General features: G+C 35.8%; 2 protein-coding genes across 2 annotated transcripts; one reads left to right on the top strand and one right to left on the bottom strand.

Annotated features, from left to right (window-relative positions):
• Window positions 1–12,116: 12,116 nt before the first annotated feature.
• LOC146742181 (uncharacterized) lies at window positions 12,117–14,461 on the top strand. Its single transcript, XM_085500637.1, has 2 exons — window positions 12,117–12,580; window positions 13,264–14,461. The coding sequence occupies exons 1-2, from the start codon at window positions 12,117–12,119 to the stop codon at window positions 14,459–14,461; spliced, it is 1,662 nt and encodes a 553-aa protein (XP_085356763.1).
• A 2,598-nt stretch (window positions 14,462–17,059) lies between these two features.
• LOC146742180 (uncharacterized) lies at window positions 17,060–19,644 on the bottom strand. The gene is made up of 5 exons (XM_085500636.1): window positions 19,492–19,644; window positions 18,976–19,139; window positions 18,248–18,769; window positions 17,624–17,865; window positions 17,060–17,357 (listed from the first exon to the last, which is right to left on the bottom strand). The coding sequence occupies exons 1-5, from the start codon at window positions 19,544–19,546 to the stop codon at window positions 17,060–17,062; spliced, it is 1,281 nt and encodes a 426-aa protein (XP_085356762.1). The 5' UTR covers window positions 19,547–19,644.
• Between the last annotated feature and the right edge of the window lie 1,201 nt (window positions 19,645–20,845).

The raw sequence follows: 20,845 nt of genomic DNA, 5'->3' as shown, positions 1-20,845 counted from the left end.
CGGTCTAATAAGATTTTTGTGCAAATTACACATTACATATTTTATTGAGTAAAATATATGTATGGCGATCAATAGAAACTTCTTTTACTTTGGAAATATTTGATTTAACATTTGCCTGGAAACTCCTCCTTTCCACCAATTCTTTATCATTATGACATTTAGAAAAATACAGCTTTTCCCAAGTTGAGATATATTAGTATATTAGTACATAACAGTATTTATGCTAAATCAGCTCAGATGCATATTGAGGCGTATGCGTATTTTTTTCTCAAATCTCAAGACTTTAAATGTTTTGTACATTGTCGTGGGAACAATGGTTAACTTGTGGGTCGGTTCTGAGAAAGCATACTATATATGTTGTAGTTATGGCTGTTTTAATCTGAATCGCTGTTCTTACCAAAAAAAGTCTAGAATTAGTAGTTTTTGTCCACGTTGTTAAAACAGCAGTTTATTGCGCCTGGGTTATCAAATAATCAATGCACCACTACAGAATTGCATCGTGATAATGTGGGACACATAACCCGTGATTAGTTTTTACGACATGCTAAAAAAATAATTATGCAGATTACCTAATTATAACAAAGATTGATTTAAACAAATACACTTGTGCAGTTTGCATGTAAGTTTCAATGAATTTGACCAAACTGAATAAAAACTAAAACATTGTGAAGTACTGTATTAGTACGTTCATAATATACTCGTATTTGTGATTGATTGAACTGTACACACTGTACGCACGTACAATGTTTCAGTGCATTTGATCAAACCACCGGTATTAGTAAGCAACTTAGCTAGTTAATATGCACACATTTTATTAAAAAAACTCATCACATATTAATCTACACTTAACAGCAAACATGTAGGAATTTCGGCATACATATAGAAGAAATGTGGTAAAACAGTCTATTATTACAAACTACCTAATGATTATGCACAGATTAGTACCCCAAAACTGTTCTAAATTGTAATATGATATTGGTGGAACAAGAAATGGCAAAGACACACAGACACATACAGACGTCGGTACGACATGTGCATATGCAACACCTCCAGTTTGTGCACGAAAAGGTGAAACTCTCGACTCACTGGACCCTTGGCAATCAGAGTATTGGTAGTCCGGTGATAAACATGCATTCAGTTCTAGAAGAACCTTGTTTGCTTTTGCTGCAGTACGCAGCACATTACACAAACAACTGCGAAACATGTTAATACACCCAAAATATCTGCATTCCAAGCATCAAAACTATCGAGCTAGTAGTTTGCAAGTAGAAGTAGAAAATAATATAAATTTTCAAATGAGCAAATCTAATAGATGTCCACCCATGATAGTAAATGTATACTAAGTATCGAAACAATCGAGCATGTAATTTTAACAAAATAATAGTAATAGTTTATTGTCTTTTGTATGCAACTGACCCACATACACACGGGAAATAATACAATAAATACAGGTTAATGACAAAACAAATGTCAGTTGTTCTCGAGAAATCTAGAAATAAAACTAGCACCAATGTTGTATCGGATTTATATTTATTAAACATAACCAAGTCTGAACAATTTGCAAAAAAAACAAATGTTAGCCTGTATTCGATTCTGGCATCTTCACCACTGCCATTTGATTCCCACAAAATCATTAGGATGAAAAAAAGAACAGCAACAAGTGCATTAAAATAACATCAACATTGTAGCCCAACCAATATGACAACTTTTGTTCAATGCCAGGGAGTTACATTATTCGATATTAATGGGGATCTTGGTAGGTCCACCTGCAGTGAACTACAAGAACAATATGGTGTTGGACGAACGACATTTGTGTACGGGGATGTAACAAAAGAGGAAGATCTGAAAGGTATTGTGTAAGTTTCAAAATAATAATGTGGGCGATAATTGGAATATAATAAACACCCTCATATGAGTTATGATTTGTTGTATCGTGGCGTTTACGTCATTTAATTGTTACTAATGTCTATCGCACACATTCCACCATGTCCAAAAACTGTAAGCAATGTTTGTGCAGTGGTAACACAAGTAAGAAACTATGGTAGACTGTAATACGTATATAAATTAATACGTCGTTTATTTTGGTAGAGAAGTCTGGCATCAAGGTACAATGAGAACAATCACCAAAAAGCACGCGCTGAAACATCTTTTATATAGGGTTAATCGGATTTACACCTCGGATTTTAAAATTGGAGGGAAACACTGATTGGTTTGCCATGGGAGAAGGTTGTCACAAGGTTGAATGATATTCGGCACAAACAATCCTGTCCGCGAAGGATGCCACCCAATACCCGTGATTGTGGGTTCTTTTATTTTACCCATAACAAACAGGGCCACATGGGAATTCTCGATAAATAGCCAGATTGGAATCGTAAGATAGTAATTGCAGGGTATAACTTCACTCTTATTTAATGAAAAACACAACATTGGTAAAACTAATAGATTTAATACACTTATGTAATAGCACGTACAATAAATAATTGTCTCCAAACAATACAATCAATAATAATAATAAAAACAATCAATACTACAACCTCTGGAATTCCCTATACTAATGTGAGTGTGTGTATGGGTTACCGGTAACAAATGCCATGGTCTTTGTAGTCGGCCTGTGATGGTATCAAATCGATGATTCTCTTGTCTTCAGCACTTTTTAAGACACAGCGCCGTGGGGAAAAGTCCCCAAGACTATCGCAAGGCTGACCCAAGACTCTGTCCCAAGACTGCGTCAAGACTCGCCCCAAAACTCTCCAGGACTGCGTCTCAAGACTCTCCAGGACTCGACTGCGTCTCAAGACTCTCCAGGACTCGTCTGTTCTGGTGTACTCGCCAAGACCAACTAAAAATAACTTTATTCATTTTCAAAACATTAACCAATTACAAAGCAGTAAAAAGGCTCTAGGGCGTAACCTTCAATCATAAAGCCAATCACACTAAGTACTGAATACGTCATATCTTTTGATTAATCGTTCACTACATTAATAATTACGAATACCAACTGTCAGAAATAGTAGTCCAAATAGCGACGGTTATCTCGTAATTAGTTTCAAATCACTGAGTTGAATTCCGTCCAGAACCTCAAATGGCTTAAACGATGCCAGACACAGCCATTCACTCGTAATCAGCTAATTAAGTCGATTAACAGATACACAAAAACAAATTCATCATACATCCCTTCACTGAAACTGAGCCATGCCTCCTGGCATAACACGTTCATAAATCAAAGATACCGTCATATACTCATCGTCATACGGGTTAAATACAATACTAATAAAAGGTATAAATCAAAAGAGTAAAACACACTGATTAAGTACAATGATTAGTATATTCCTAAATACAATGGTTATAAAGTCACAAAAAAACAAGGGAAAGGCTACCAATCGACCAGCTTTTCTCAAAACGGTCGGCTGAGGTAACCCTTCGCTGCACTGTCTCTTGTTACTAAGGTTACAAACTCTATATCAAAAGGTCAAAAAAACTAAGGCGTGGCGGTGTAACCAAGCGATCAGCCAATCGCTGCAGTCGACAGCATGATCACGTGATTACCAGGGAACTCCTGTCATATACGCTTATAAACTTCAACTGAACTCACAAGTCGTTAATCTAAACAAAAGTCATACGGCGTGGAAACGGAATGCAAAGAAAAATTCGCTTTCATAACACATTACTCCTCTGGCAAAAAATACGGGGAAAAGCTAAAACGATAGACACTACTAAGTCACATATAATCCTGTCAATCATGAACAAAAGCTTGCGTTATCAAACAATACGCATATAAGCGCACCACCTCTCATTCCAAAAAGACATTTAAAAAAAACGTCACAAAGGTGCTCTCAACTCAAAAAGCGTCAGAAGTATTCCAGAAACAACACTTAAACAAAAACAACTCGTAAGACGTCAAAATCTCTGTACATCGACAAATCTCAAAACTCTGAAAACTCTGAAAAACTCATTGGGGCATTACTCTCCATCATATTCCGTACTCATAAACTCATTAAAACACCATAAAACTTCACAAAACTCATAACACTGTGTTGCAAATACTTGTCCACTGAATCGCACTTGAATCGTTATAAAGGACCTCGCACGTCACTAAATATCAGTTCAAAAAAAGATCTGGGCGCTTACATACATACAATTCAACACACCAAATAAAACGTTCAAAAAAACGATAGGAAAAGCAAGCAATACGTTACATACTGAACAATAGTGTTGGGATTCTGGAAAAGAGTTCAACGTCTTGAATTACACAGTGTCCGTTACAGTGTCCAGCGAGCGGTTCTCTACACAATACACAAATAGCTAAAGTTCTAATCAAAGTCTATAAAGCGTCTCTTCCCTTTTCGTCGCGTTAGTATAGGTCGTTCTTTATCATCTTCTTGTCTTTAATGTCGCTCAATTCTTGATTATTCAGTCCTATTCGATACTCGTCCTTCTTAAGGGGTTCTGAAATCTTCATCTCTTTGTACATCGGTGTGATTCGGGTAAAGTCGTTAGTCGTCAAGCGCAGTTTCCGAGTCGTTTCTGCCATCAAGCTGTTAGTTCGGTTCACAAGAAAGACACACCTTTGCCATTTCACTTTTTTTCACAGGATGTCAATGTGCGTAAGACCCAATGCCCAGGGTTCTCACACCACGTATCAGGGGGAATTATCTTCGGCCTCGGGGTTCTCCACTCGTGTCAGGGGAATCTCGTCTTGTCTCTGAACTGGGAAAGTCACTTAAACTTTATAGTCAAATAGACGCACACAACAAAACACGTTTCAACTCTCGTCTTAGTCGGTCAGTTGAACACTCTATAAGACACAGTGCCCTGGGGAAAAGTTACCAAGACTATCGCAAGGCTGACCCAAGACTCTGTCCCAAGACTGCATCAAGACTCGCCCCAAGACTCTCCAGGACTGCGTCTCGAGACTTTCCAAGACTCTCCAGGACTCGACTGCTTCTCAAGACTCTCCAAGACTCTCCAGGACTTGTCTGTTCTGGTGTACTCGCCAAGACCAACTAAATACAACTTTATTCATTTTCAAAACATTAACCAATTACAAAGCAGTAAAAAGGCTCTAGGGCGTAACCTTCAATCATAAAGCCAATCACACTAAGTACTGAATACGTCATATCTTTTGATTAATCGTTAATAATTACATTAATAATTACGAATGCCAACTGTCAGAAATAGTAGTCCGAATAGCGACGGTTATCTCGTAATTAGTTCCAAATCACTGAGTCGAGTTCCGTCCAGAACCTCAAATGGCCTAAACGATGCCAGACATAACACAGCCATTCACTCGTAATCAGCTAATTAAGTCGATTAACTGATACGCAAAAACAAATTCATCATAATACACATCCACGATAGTTGCATAGCAAAGGGAATATACCAACTAAACTTTATGTCAATGAACGCTTGGGAATTGTAATCTGAGATTATTACCAAAATTCTCGAATTACTGAAAGCAAACGTGTGGGTACAGACAGGGACAGCTAGAAGTGAAATATGATTTTTGCAGAGAAATGTTCGTTTTCGTTGTTTAGACAGTATGGTGTGAAAATTATCAGAGGCTGGCACGAGTTCGTTCAAAGATGTTCAATGACACTTTTATCTGATGAGATTTCTTTACACACGGACGAGCATTTTCGGTTTAAACAATCTGTTCTCAGTGAAATCTGTTTACGTTCTGTTTTCTCACATCAATGTTTTATTTTGACAAGACTGACAGTGAAACAAAGTGAAAATCGATTCCCAGTTAAATCATTAATTTAAAAGTGGATGGTACTTTAACAGCATTATTACGGTTTTATACTAAACGTGTTTCTGTATAAGAATTGCAGTTGAATACACATCCTGTGACGAACTTGTATTTCATTGGGATTACGAATATTTTTATACGTCCAATAATATAAAATAACAATCTTTGTAGTATGACATATTTTCACGAACGCAGCAGGTTGTATTTATGTAATTGTTTATATTAGCTTGTTTTCAGCACACTGTGGATACATTTGGTTGCATGGATATATTATTCAATAGTGCAGGGATTTCAGATGAATTAAACTGGAATAAAATGTTACTGATAAAATTGGTAAGTGAAATAACATACCCACCCAAATGTCATTTAACATAGGTCGTATAACGAAACTTATACAAAAAACACAACTAGTACATACACATTATGGTCAAATCTGTATGGTAAAAATACATGGACGTCAACGTAATGGTAAACGCACTAACTTTATCAATCCGGGAATCAGTGTATAAATAACAAAACATTGTTCTTTGTAAATAATTTAATGCAACCAAAGATTTTATTAGTCGGACTTATAATTGGGTCATATTTCAGAATCCTGTGGACCAAATCGGTTCATTCTTTGCATGTGACTAGTACCTCATTTGAGACATATGCACGACTGGCAGCCATTTTGTTTTTTGAAAATGTTGTATCATGGACAAAAGTTTGTCATTTTCATTCAAATTTGTTTTATACATTGTAAATTTTAGATTACATTTCAATGACAATTTGTTTTACATGCAAATCAAAGATGTCTGAATGGCAGCCATCTTGCTTTTTGACCATACTACTATATTTCTGTACATAGAACAGGACATATGAAATTCAGTTTGAATACAAAAATGCATAAATAGCATATTCTGTTTAATTTCTGAACATATATTTCAAATCTCTGTTGATACTTGACCAGCCAAATATTATGTGCGTTTGGTGCATATTACTATATTTTTGACATGTATAACATTTCCATCAATTCATTAACAATGTCTTGTATTAGTTAAAATAACAATCATGCCAATTCAATGTCCAAATAATATGTCTAACGGCGGAAAGTCCATTGACAACAATCGCTGTACAAGAAACACAAACAAGACAACACAAACAATGAAAGAATTACATATGGACCCAAAGGCATACAGCTATGAAGTGATGTCATGTGTTTTGAAAAAAAGTGAGCACATCCTGCTCCACATGTGGCACTCGCAATATATCAATCTAAGTCGTGTATCAACTCATCCAGGAACAGCGCCGTGATTCGCATTGAGATGACTAGGGAATTGATATACTGCCTTGCAAGTAATTTATGGCAAAGTCCGAACACAATGTCACTGTTCGTATGGCAAATTAGTATTCGAACTCGACGGTTATTGGCGCTCACATTACCTACAGCAAACATAGTGATTTCATATAATGCAAAACCAAATCTGGGAAATTCGGGTAAATTAGATGGGAGAGAATATCGTTTTGGAAAACCCTGTCAGTGCAGTCGTTGATTCTTTTCGAGGCACCAACTTTTGGTGAAAATCACGGTCCGGAAAATCAGTTTCACCCCTTTCAAATTTATTTTAAACACCCTTGAATTTATTTTCTAAAAATACAACCTATTACAATTGGTGGAACTAGCCTTCTATTGTTACATGCGACACTTCACGCTGGTGTTGTAGGTAAGATAAGCGAGTATAAATGACTTTGTAGACAACACCACATTCACGCGAAGTATCATATACTCCGGCAAACAGGATTTGCCAAATAAATCAAAGATTCCCTTTAATGATCCAAGTTCAAAAAGGAAAGATATATAATACATGTCAGAAAAGGTGTTCGCATAGATTTTCTATATTGATAAGCCTAAAAAGAAACAAAACAGAAATTAATTACCATCAAATTAAACTGGACATATTATTGGAATGAAATTACTAAATTTAAGAAAGTACATAATCAATATATTGGCTCATTGTACTGATTGTTTTTAACTAATTTCAATCTGTTTAAATTCATTGTAGATACATTTTTCAACAGTCGTGTTCTTGAAAAGTTAAATAGTATCCAACTACTATATTTTTGTAGCGACCCCTATTCGAACAATGATAGATGCATACTGGTCTTAATGCGTAACTGTAATTTCTTGTGTGTTATAGTTTGGACTTAGTTAATATTTTAGAAAACTCCTTGGATGAACATTCAAATGATCCAGCAATAAACTTAGATTTGTATAGTTTTTATGGAGTTTGGTAAATATGATTTGTCTATTTTATCACGTTTCTAATTCTTCGCTTTCGAAGCCTCACTCGAAGTTGGTCCACATTAGGTCATTGACTCCTGCATAAATTTCACGGGACTTGAAAAAGCAACATCCACCATTGTTGCGTTACATGAAATCCTTATTTTGTGTGAATTTGGGAGATTATCTTTCAATATCAAGCGACAAAACATAATTTATATAGTAATTTATATAGTAATAAACGTACATCTCCATATATGGGCACGATGCACGGTAACCATGGAGGCATTATTATAAATGTATCATCATTTGCAGATATTTTACTATATTATTAATCATATTAATACAACAATGGAATAACCTTATGATTAATTCTAACTCCTACAGCTGAATTAATTTCAGACGTTATTGGAAGTAACAGCTGGGCACCTGTTTATACTGCTAGTAAATTTGGTGTGGTTGGATTTTCTAGGGCTGCATGTGTAAGTATTAAATTATATATTACAGTTGAAACCTAAAACAGGGAAAGATGACAGTTTTGAATTTGGGTATTTTTTTGACATAAATCCTTATTTTCCAGAATGAACGCTTGATGACAGACAATGGCATTAATATATGTGTCATTTGCCCATGGATAGTGAAAACTAGAATCAAGATAATATCACACCAGGCTATTTATCTTAATCAGGCAATGACGTAAGATCTAGACGATTGTTGTGTTTGCGCGACACGCACGTTTTCGTATATTGTTTTTACACAGGATATGTATTTATTCGAATGTGTGACATCTGGGTTTAATTTTAAAGATATTTATAAAGCTCACTTGCAAGGGTTGATATGCAAAAACACAAAACACTGAGTTTGTTGCCTTAATTCAAATCATCGATTCACATAATTCGGAATTTTTTTGGAAATCGTAGTTATGATAATAATATAATGTCCGTTTTCTTGCTCCTTGTGCTCCAATATGCAATATGTGATGCGATATATGGAAAGCCCTATAGATATATGAAAATATAGTGTGATTCGTACTGACCTTAAATTGGGTGAAATTATAAGTCTAATTAAGTACAGATCCGTCTACGATGTCGTATATCATTCTGTTTACATGAAATACGTTTACGAAAATATTGCTACTTATTTCGAAGTGAAATATCCTCATTTCCGTAACCGACCATTGTTCGATATACGTATGTTCAATCTGAAATATATGTGGAATTGAAACTTGAAAACTGTAATCCCATACTGTGTTAGATATTTCAAAATGTGTTGTGACTGTGATTGTATAATGACTGATCTGCGACTATGACCATTTCATTGTTCATTCATTCGACTCAGTTTATGCATAATAATGTCTATGCATATTAATTAACTCGTGTGCTGTAAATATACCATATATTATCTTAATGCTACAACCAAACTGTAAAGTGTGTCAAATATTTTTAATTTCACATATCACTGTCTTTAATCCCAAAGATAAAAGTGCACGTCAAATATTATATCTGTTCGAAAATGTGTATTCTTACAGGCCTGCAGAAGTTGCAAATGCAGTTGTTGGAATGATAGAAGACAATTGTAATGGAAGTGTTAAATTGTTGATGCCTGGCAGAGCACCAATTGAGGTACCCAGGAGAAGACTGAAGAGTTTACTAGAAAACAAATTATGAACAATGTAATCATCAAAACAAGTATATGATGTTAATTGTGTGTTAGCGTGTTCACTTCCTTTAAAAGACTGTTTACTTAGCCAAATCTGAGAACGTGCTGCCCTGTATTCGGTTTGCGAGACTGGTTCGGATGTGCGCTTGCAATTAACAAAAAACAGCCCGCCAAACAGAAGAGAGAAAGTGAGAGACTTAAATGTTGGCACCTTATAAATAATAGTAAAATAATAATCCCGAAGATTCCTTGTACTTCCAATGATACCATTAAAACAGCTTCATCCACGAGACATTCATAATTATGTATTATTGATGGTTCGGTATTGAACAATATTTTAATCTGATAACACAGATAGAAAGTACATAATCTTTTACTAGGAATGGACATAGTATCCACAATGAACATATCGTAGACCTCTAAGTTTTATGTATTTACATTTCGCATGACGCAGATAACTTGATTCAAATATCCAAAGCTGCTTGACCAGAGCTTATAATAAAGATATATTGATCATTGTGAACATATTGTGCTTTACTGGCGGGTTTCAAATGGATACATGATTTAAACAAAATTCTCTAGAACCAACACCACTGAAACACTTTTTCTTTCAGATAACACTTCACATTATAGATTGGTGATAATAATATAAAAACAGGCAATTTGCAACTCATTAAGCATAAAAAACTATTGTGGGAGCATCGTGAACATTACAAGATCAAATACTATGTGCCCAACCTGCCACAATGATATGGAAGCCGAAGTTGACCTCTGTCCTCACTGCGATGATTTGTGTTATCCAAATTGCTCTCATGGTGTCGCCTTTGTCACAATATAAATTCACAAACCCCATTTATTTTAATTCTCTCATTAACGGGACATTTTGATTGATGATCGATTTCTTTCGTACTCCCTGCCCAGGAGTTTAATTCAATTACAAGAAACCAATTATGCAATGTCTATGTAAAAATATAAGTTTGTTACATACATAATGTATAGTTTTATGAGCATATTTTATACTTTTTTGGAAAGAATTCAACGTTTCGATTAACCAGCTGCATGTTATAGAATTATATTGTGAACACTAGCGTTGTGTTCGGGGAATTTTGTCTCGCTTGGCTGATAACAGCAAAAGAATACACATTAGTTCATTACAGATAGTCCAGCTTTATTCATTCAAACCGTCAGCTGAGGTCACGACTCGCTGATCATTTCTCTCCTTGTTCTCTTACGAAATCTAAGAAACTCTCTTGTAAAACTCTAAGGCGTGGCATGCAAACAGCCAATCGCTGCAGCCGTTAGAACGATCGAGTGATTCGGGAAGTGATTACCAGGTATGTGTTCCACGGTTAAAGCCTTGCGAAGTTTTCACTACTAAATACAATTGGTAAACAATCTATTTATAACATCCTGTAGTATACGTTTATAATGTATATGCAAGGTGTTGATCCTAAACAATACTGCATCGTCGTGTGAATCATTTATGCGTACGTGACGTCGTTGATAACAATTTAACAAACAATACAAATACTTAAATGCTTGAATAACGCAAACATGAAGTTGTCTTTGATTAGAGATTTCTGTGATTTAGTACATTCACAAGAAATGTACCTGACAGATTGTATACGTTTCTTGCTCAGTTGTTTTTCATATGATAAATCCATAAGAAATCTACATTATATAGTATGTCATATGAAGAAATTGTACGGGTAATATAACAGTCTGAGACCCGTGAGCCGAAGACGTTTACTAAAGCCGTGATTTTAGTCTGAGATACGTGGTGCCGAGGACATTTAGTACAACCAAGACCCTAAAGAAGGGTTAACTACAGGTAACGTAATGTTGCCATAGTTTAAAGGGCGACAATCGTCGTGCCGCGTCCTGTTCGATATGGGACTCATAGCGACGTATACAACGTGTGTAAAATACATTGTTTATTTACAAGAAATTCGAACACGCGCTGCGATAAAATGGATAAAATCATTGATAAAATAGACAAGGTATATACGAATTCGCTGCTTTAAAAAATACAGTCAACTCTAACTTATATGCAGAACTAGCCTGACAAGTTGGCGTAGGTGGCGCCCTGGACTGCTGCGATCCCCACCTGACAAGTTGGCGTAGGTGGCGCCCTGGACTGCTGCGATCCCCACCAACGCCTGACAGAATAGTGTAGTTTTTTCTTATCTCCGACAACTTTTTGTCGGCACCAATCAGATTTCAGAAACTATTGATTTTGACATCCGTCATAATTTAACCATTCACGAAGCGTTGCGATTGTTGAGACAACAACTTATCACTTCTGATCGTCTTCCTGCCCATTGTTTACCAACTCGTTGAAAAGCATGTGTGAGGTTGCCGACAGCACGTGTCAAATTGCCGTGGACACAAGTACCAGTTAAATGTTCAACTTAATCAAACAGCCACTTCACTTTGTTCGTCGTAATCATGAACTCTATCAAACAGGCTATTGTTGAACTTGAGAGCAAATTTAACATCCAGTTGAAGTCTGAACAGAAACGCGGAATTGAGTCACTGTATCGGGGTGAAGATGCGTTGATTATTCTACCGACTGGCTTTGGGAAATCACTGATTTATTCGCTGGCGCCAAAAGCATTCGACATTTGTTCAGAAAGTTCTGGCTCGATAATATTGGTTATTTCCCCTTTAATATCTCTGATGGTAGACCAAGTTAAGCGATGTTTAAAGTACGGGATTTCTGCTGCTCTGATAGGATCGGCACAGCACGATCACCACGTCGCCCGGCAAGTAAGAGACGGTGAATGCCAGGTTGTTTTCGCTTCGCCGGAGGCGATTCTGAGTCGGTCGTGGAGAAAAGTGTTGATTAGTGACGTTTATCAAAGAAATCTTATAGGAATCGCTATTGACGAAGCCCACTGTGTCGATTTATGGTAAGTTTTTTTTCAATGAAAGTATTTTTAATTACGCGTATCTAAATTTAGCCAGTCCATTCAAGGAAGATGGCGGCCGATGTAAACAATAATCTTTACGAAACCGTTCAAGTGTGCGATCTAAAAATTATAAACGGGTGCGGTGCGGTATGATGAATTTGGGTTGTTTAAAATATAGCTCTCTGTTTCAATCGACAACTTCGCGAGTATTTTTTGCCATCTCATTTTCGTTTATGACTGAACGATCTGTTTGTGTAGGCTGGGGGGGGGGTCTCAGATGAAGCCAGTGGCTGATTAAAATATTAGATAATTTTGAATATGTGTCGTTCATATCACGGGAGCTCGATTTTTGTTGCATTATATTTATTTTGAAAATGGATTGTTGTGCTGCCATTTGAAAATAAAGCACCTAGACTGTGTGTTAATTTGACTATGGCAGGTATTTTTATGTCTAGCCAGTGTTAAATTATATTCAATGATATTTCATAATATTTTCTCTAGAAATCACTGACCACTTTTCCAGTTTGTCTTTCTCATTATTGCACTTTAAACTGGTTTTAAAAGTTTCAAATAGGGGGGAAATTATTTCAACTGCAAGTTTATTTTTGTAATGATGCACAAATATTTTCTAGAATGTGACAAGATGTATGACTGTATAGTAATTTTTTTTACTTTTGTTTTAGGGGAAATGATTTTAGAAGAGATTTCATGAACCTGAAGGAGCTGAGGTCTTTGGTGCCACCATATGTACCAATGACTGCACTCACGGCAACAGCCACATCCAGATGCAGACAGGCCATTATTAATAGTCTTGGTCTTTCACCAACACTGGAGATAATAGAAGCCACACCAAATAGACCAAATATATTCTACAGTACCATACAGTCTGATGATGTTATGCAGTCACTGAGGTGGTTGGTAGAGGAGTTGCAAGAGAAAGGAAGGGATTGCAGAACGGTGCTAATTTATTGTAGAAGTATTAAATCTTGCACTACGCTATACATGCATTTAATGAGAGAACTGGGTTCCAAGGCATATGCTAGTCAGCAACAGTCTTATGAAAACCGAATGATTGGAGTTTTCCATCGTGCCACAAATGATGATAACAAAACTCACATTCTAACAAATTTCTCCCTGAAAGGTAGTTTGCGTGTTGTTATTGCCACTGTGGCATTTGGCATGGGTGTTGATATACCAGATGTCAGTGCTGTTGTACATTGGGGTGCACCTCGTACATTTGAGGGTTTCTACCAAGAAAGTGGACGTGCAGGCAGAGATGGGAAATTACAGTCGTTTTCAGTCATTTATCACAGTGGGCGAAATACAACACTGAAGGCCACGGATCAGTCAATGATCCAGTACTGCAAAACAGAAACCTGCAGACGACAGTTCATCATGAACATTTTCAGTAGCCATGACAACTGTGATGACTCAACAAATGTGCCTCAGTTTACTGGCACTTTATGTCAGTGTTGTGATATTTGTAGAGCAAAATGTCAGTGTGGGAACTGTCTGGTTGTTCCTGTGTTTAACATATCTGATGACAGCGATGATGACATTTCTGCAGAAATGCAAGAAAATTATCTAATGCCATCTAGAGAGTTAACTCAAGAACAAACTGATCAAGTGAAAGTAAAATTGTTTGAATACCAGTTTAGCTTGTTAGAAGACAGCATTCAGATTGACGAGGAGCAAGGCAATGCCTACAAATTGTTCACAGATGTGGAGTTAGTAACTGGGCTTGGCAATGCTGTGATTGAACGGATAGCAAACTCTGCATCAGTTTTATTTAATGCTGATGATGTGATGACAGAATTTTCTTTTTTTGATTCTATGCAAGCTCAGAAAATATCAGATATCATTAATGATATATGTATATAACACAAGTATATTGCCCTACCTGCAATTTTATTACCTGCAATAATCAGTTAATGTAATATTGATGACAAACACACTAATTATTAATATTACACCAGTTTAATAATGAAATAATGTAATTTCCCAGATTGAATCTGACAGCATCATTCTGTATTTAATAAAATTATGTACAAGTTTGTTGATATTTTACAACAGATAGAAGTGCTGAGTGTACATGTGTTAAATAACCATTATTATGTGTCATAGGGTATTTCAAAATAAAAACTGTCAAATAAATAAAAATAACGTTATTTACATAATGATTAAGCAGTTTCATGACTTCACCTTATTAGTAGTTTACAAAAATGTCCTGACCCCCCCCCCCCCACCACACACACACACACACACTTAGTGTAGTTGTGAACCACTTGAGTAGTTCACAAACAACGCACAGAACAATAAGTTAACCACAATGCTGTTTGATTTGTACAGCCAGACATTTCTGTACACAGCTGCCACTGAAGACTATTTTCCCTTAATGACATGTACTAATATATAAAAAAAATTATGTTCTGGGACAAAAAAATACATTTTTTTAATGAAAATTACTGTTAAACATGTCTTTTTCGTGAGCATGTCGTTTTTGCGAATTCAGCGTACAGACATCAAAGATACACTTTATTGAAAAGTAAATTAACACTCAAAATTTAATGTATTCATTGTGGTCATTATTTCAATGAAAATAAATAAATGAAGTGATTAGTAGTACTTGATAGGCTAGTCTGTAATTGCTTTCAGGGAAAATAATTCCAGTAAAAATAAAGTATTTTACAGTATTACCCGGTACATGGAGAGCAAAATTATTGTACAGTCAAACATGTTGATAACTAGTTTAGTGATGGCTCAGCATTTCAAGGCAGCATCTGATAATCTTTTTTTTCTGCAAATACTTTTTTCTGGTGTTTTAGCCACTTGCGGACACTGACCGCATCTAATTCACTAGATATTCTGTTGGCCGGAAAGTTAGGAAAGTGCATGTGGTATCTGCCTGGCACATAATGAAAAACTTTCATATGCAATAACTCCTTAATAATTATTTTTAGGTCACTATCATGACTTGGTCTACCATGTTTGCCACCTGGATTAGAAATCCTAGTTGATTTGTCGTACTGTTTTTCAATGTCTGCCACCACTTTCAATGTTGAACCAATTCTCTTCACTGCATTTTCAGTCATATTTGGCCCAAGCCTATGAAGTCGCTCCTTGGCATCTTTATTCAGAAACTCAATTGCCAGGTCATCAGCAATATTTCTACCAATACCACCATGGAGATTAACTGTGCGATTGAACTTCACTTTAGCAGCCATCCTAGGTGTTAAGGTACCATTGACCTGACTGAGAAGTCTGAAGGCTTCCAAAGCATATTTGGTATGCCCATACACTTTATAGTGCAGAAAGAGAAACTTCCAATACAGTAGTCTCTTTTCCCCATCATTTTCTCTTGTGGCATCTTTCAAAGCTGCATCTAACAATGCCATTCGCAAATAACTACTGTGATAGTTGAAAATGTGGTCTTCCTTCTTTATCACAGACATACTAGAAGTGTGTTGTTCAAGCTCTTCAGGTCCAAAGATCAAATCATTGATTGTTGTCCCTGACTGAAGAAGAGTTCTAACTGGTTGTCCATGTTGGGGCTGTTCTGCTGCAAAAGGTAGTGTTGTGGGCGTGGACTGTTCAGCTTGACCAGAAAGTATCTGTGGTCCAGGAGCAGGCAGTGTATGTGGCACTGGACCAGGCAGTTGGTGTGGTGTTAGATCAGGATGTTGCTGTGGTGCTGGTTGTGGCTGTTGCAATCGTCTATATATGCATGTAGCACGATGATCAGCTAGTCTTTTGCCATCCTTTTTATAAACTTTATCACATTCAGGATATCCACATGCATACCCTTCTATGTGTGTACCAGTATCTTGATTGCAGAGTTCTTCTGCATAGAATGTTGACAATGTTAGTTTCTCAAGGATACTGTTAGCAACAGATAGCATGTAGGATCGCTTTTCTTCATGGGAATATACCTCTATTCCTCTTGGTGCTGATTTTGGGCGCTCGTCTTTTTCACTCATGTTTAGAGTCTTCATGGCTGCAACAATTATATGTCCATGAAAAACAATGTCATTAAAGTCTCTGATGGCATTGACATCAACATTTGCATTCTTTACAACATTCCTCCTATCTATTTTATTTCGCAAGTGATAAAGCGTCCCTGCATCTCTTTCAGAATTTGTGCTATAAAACTCATTCCAGATTGTCTGCAATAGAAAAAAAACAGCAATTAAGCTAAGGAGAAAATATTCATGTTTCTGGTGTCCATCATGCACATCAGTTAAACTCATGTGACTGCACTGACCGTTTGATGAATTTTTGGGAAAAAAACTAGCAAGACAATTGTGGATTTTAATAACAATGTTATTAAATCACAGGCACACATCAGTTATTGAAAACAGAATAACCAGAAACTTGTTTATATTTATATTAGTTGTGTGAAATTCGACATTGAAACAATAGCATAAATTTCCAATAGGTTTTATTAATTTTTATATTTTGTCTTTTTTATATGACCTGTGTTTAGTTTTTTTTGCAGAGTGGTATTAGCAGTGTAATGCAGATAAATAGTATGGGTATGGTGAAATATATATAGACACATATTTGCTTGTGCCAAAAGGATGTTTTGGACACAACTGAACTTGCCTCTAAATAGATTTTATCGGCATGCCAGTCTGCTATTTTCATCTCAAGTCCCTCTAATCTATCACTTGGTGTCCTCTGGAACATGACACATTCTTGTGCATTGACTGCTCTCTCAACGCTTAACTGATCACCAGTACAAACAATCTTCTTAAGTGGACCATGTTCACAATTCTCACTGAAATTTATAAAAGAAACAGAGTTCAGCAAAGTACAAGAATGACTTCAGGCATTACGGTAATACTAAGACAAAGATACTTGGCATTGGTATTTGATATACAAATGCTTTTGTAATAAATTAAAAACAGTTCCACAAATAGCATGACAGGGTAGCATGAGTAGTCAACAGAAGCTGCTACCCTGTCAGGCTATCCTATGATCCATTACACAAAATCAAATTTTTGAAAAATAACCCATAAATACTAAAATGTATATAATACTAACTTTGTGATTTCAGCGTACTCTGATATGCTGAGTGGACTATCAACATTCACAGATTCATCAGACTCCCTGTCTCCACTGACTGTAACATCAGTTCTTTCATCTTCACTCAGACTGTCATTGTTGGGGGGAGGAACATCTTGGTTCTGATAACTCGAACCAGGTACATACTGGTGAAGAAACTTGAGCACGTCTATACACTCATCTGTTTTGCACTCATTCTTTATAAGTATTCCAAGAGGGATCTTGAATTAAAATTACCAGTAATAAGAAAAAAAACAAAAACATTTCAATGACATAAAAATCACTTCCATCAGCAAGATGTATGAAATAGTTCTGGTGTTTGGCAAAGAAAATATGACAACTTTAAATGAATTAAAAACTTGTTAACAATCAATACAAATAAATCTGAATTCATAACAAATTTGAAATAGTTTTCAGAAGGTATGAAAAAAATGGCAGTTTTTAATAAAAGTGGCCATTGAGTTTAACACAAAATGAGCCAGTTTGAGAGAAACCAAATCAGTAAAATATTCCTTGAATATAATACACATGCGTACAATGGATATACCATCATGTTGTATTCCCACGTATAGCAATATAATATCACTTGTTTCATGAACTTACCAATTCAGACTTTACAGATGACTCTTCCGAGTATGTGTGCGGTATATGACGTACCATAGTATTACTGAAATGTTTAGTAAAAAAAGACATCTCCTGTACAATAATTCTGATGATTATTTCTGCAAAGTCAGATTTTAATGCTTTATGATCTGCTGCGGTTGGTAGAAATACAGTGTTTGGCAATTTCAAGATGTCACAGATTGGAGCATCGTCTGGCAGGTTTTCACAGTTTACACGATCTTTAACTGCGTAAGTGTTGACAAAGTGAAAGTCTTGATTTCTGTGTTCTCCAGTCATATGTCGGGCCTTCTTGTTCAAGTCAAGATTATCAAATACGACCGAATAGCCTGCACTAATACTGCTCTCTGTTTGTACAGTAGCAGTAACACCAATACACTGTTGTTCTATATCAGATTTCCATCTTCTGACAGGTTTATCACATATAGCTGTAAAATTATCTAACTTGTTCATCACAGATGTATGTGACATACAGACACCAATAGCATTTAGTCTTCTGTACACCTTTGAAAGATAAAAAAAATAATTATGAATAAGAAAAAATACATCAGACGAAAACTATCCATCAAATCATTGTTGTCATTGGTTCAACAGACAACAAATGCTCATTTGTATTTAGGAAAATAATGGTAAAAAATATGCAATATTTATATTACACTATAAATGTTTGATTAAATTAAACTCTTAAAATAAAATAAAATTCCATTTACCATAGCATCACAGTTCCCACCAGCCATGATCAGACTATTAAAATACTGAGCAGCACTCATTTTGTTGGATCTTGCAAATAATAGTAAACATCCAGCCATGACCAATTTACACTCTCTCTGTGCTATCTTCTTTGTGTCATTTGATGCAGCCCTCTTAGATACACCTGTAAATTTGCAAAATATTTGTTGTATATGGGTTTGCAACAATAATGAATTATTATAAAAAATAACCATGATACTAATCATCACCAATATCCGCATAATAAAGAAAAACTAGTAAAAAACAATATTCATGTGTGTTTTGATCATTCTACATAAAACATTGCACAGAAATACTTTTACAATCTCACCCTACACTAGCCTAACAAGTTGGCGTGAGTGGTGCTAGCAGTCTGGCGAGTGCACCACTCAATCACCAACACCAACAAAATATACACATATGATATAGCCTGACAGGGTAAGATGAGTATAGTGCCCTCTGGAAACTGTGGGTAGTATTTTAATCAAAATACTTACCACATTTTAAAATAAATTCTTTAAATGTTGGTGCCATCTCAGTCCATTCATCCATAACTTTGCTCCATGTGAATGACTCTAAAGATGTTGTTCCATTTTTCTGTAGAATAGATTTATTTACTGCACACAAACCCTGACATTCGTCGGCTGCCTTCTGTATCACTTTGCTGCTTTCCATAGAACTAGTTTTTTCATTTTTTAAAACAGCAACAGAAAATTTAGCATAATTTTCCAGCACCAGTGACATGATTACGCTTTCCAAGTCAGATGTAACAGTGAATAGTGCACCATTAATAAGAATCTGCATGCAAAAAAAAAATTAATGTTAAAGAAATATTCCAGTAGCTAAACCAATAGTATACTAGTAACTGATACAGTCTAAATGAATCATATCATCATTCATTTTTACCTGAATTATATCATTCTCTCATAAGTACAATGATGGCATTAATATATTCACAAGTGGGAATTAAATAAAAGAAAACATTGTTCTAATATCTTCATACAGTTTCAATAGAATTTAAGAATCTGGTTATCATTTTTACCAAGTTTCAAAAAATAATACACAACGAAAAATATTAATTTTATGGTGGCAGAACAATTTTAATTTACTGTGTTATTGCTGTACAAAGCATGAAAATTATAAAGAATTTTCATATATATGAAATCACAGCAGTGTTTACATGGTGAGTTGTTAGTTGTGACTTGTTTATATATAATCTGCCAATAATTATTCTTTCAATTTAAAATTGTTCAATTCGGGAGCTCTCAATTAATTCTCTCTTTTTCAAAATGTGAAAAACAATAAAATAATTTATTTGTTAAATTCTAAGTAGCGATGAGAATTTGAAATAACCAAATGACATGGCAGAACATACTTAGCGAAAAACACATTCGACCGATCACTTTTATTTTCTCACGCCGCCATCTTGGAATTTCCTCCAGACGCTGGCATTTAAACTTCCAGCTCACGTAAAAACTAAAATATTTACCTTAACACGACTGTCATCGTGTATGTCGTCGAAAACGTCACACAGGTGCCGCCTTGTAGAATTTCCGAAATTCGTTCGCTTCGCCTGTGGTTTAACCGGTGACCTCAGATTCACGAGCCTTTTTTTTCCGGATAACCATGGACGGAAGGGCTCCGCGACGTGATCTCAGGTCATTCTCCAGACTCTCCACCTTATTTCGTAGTCTGACTGTACTGTGCAAGTTGTCGAAACATTTCTTGCACAAACTTCCACTGTGCTTTTCTCTTTCCAAAGAAACGGCAAAAATGCTATTCAAAACAGAGACCGTGTCGGACGACAAACTAGAATTGCTGGAAAATATCGGTCTTCGGTGTTTTGGTTGA

Source organism: Saccoglossus kowalevskii, chromosome 6 (genome assembly GCF_978046115.1).
Source record: "Saccoglossus kowalevskii chromosome 6, keSacKowa6.1, whole genome shotgun sequence".
NCBI lineage: Eukaryota > Metazoa > Hemichordata > Enteropneusta > Harrimaniidae > Saccoglossus > Saccoglossus kowalevskii.
The sequence above is the reverse complement of the archived record's forward strand: the minus strand, read 5'-3'. Positions and strand labels throughout refer to the sequence as shown.

Bases quoted from the DNA above. Each gene is read 5' to 3' on its own strand.
- LOC146742181 (XM_085500637.1), top strand. From the start codon at position 12,117: ATGAACTCTATCAAACAGGCTATTGTTGAACTTGAGAGCAAATTTAAC. The intron at 12,581-13,263 runs GTAAGTTTTTTT...CTTTTGTTTTAG, and splicing joins GCCCACTGTGTCGATTTATG to GGGAAATGATTTTAGAAGAG.
- LOC146742180 (XM_085500636.1), bottom strand. From the start codon at position 19,546: ATGGATGAATGGACTGAGATGGCACCAACATTTAAAGAATTTATTTTA. The intron at 17,866-18,247 runs GTAAGTTCATGA...TTTTAATTCAAG, and splicing joins CATCTGTAAAGTCTGAATTG to ATCCCTCTTGGAATACTTAT. The intron at 17,358-17,623 runs GTTAGTATTATA...TATAAATTTCAG, and splicing joins GAGTACGCTGAAATCACAAA to TGAGAATTGTGAACATGGTC.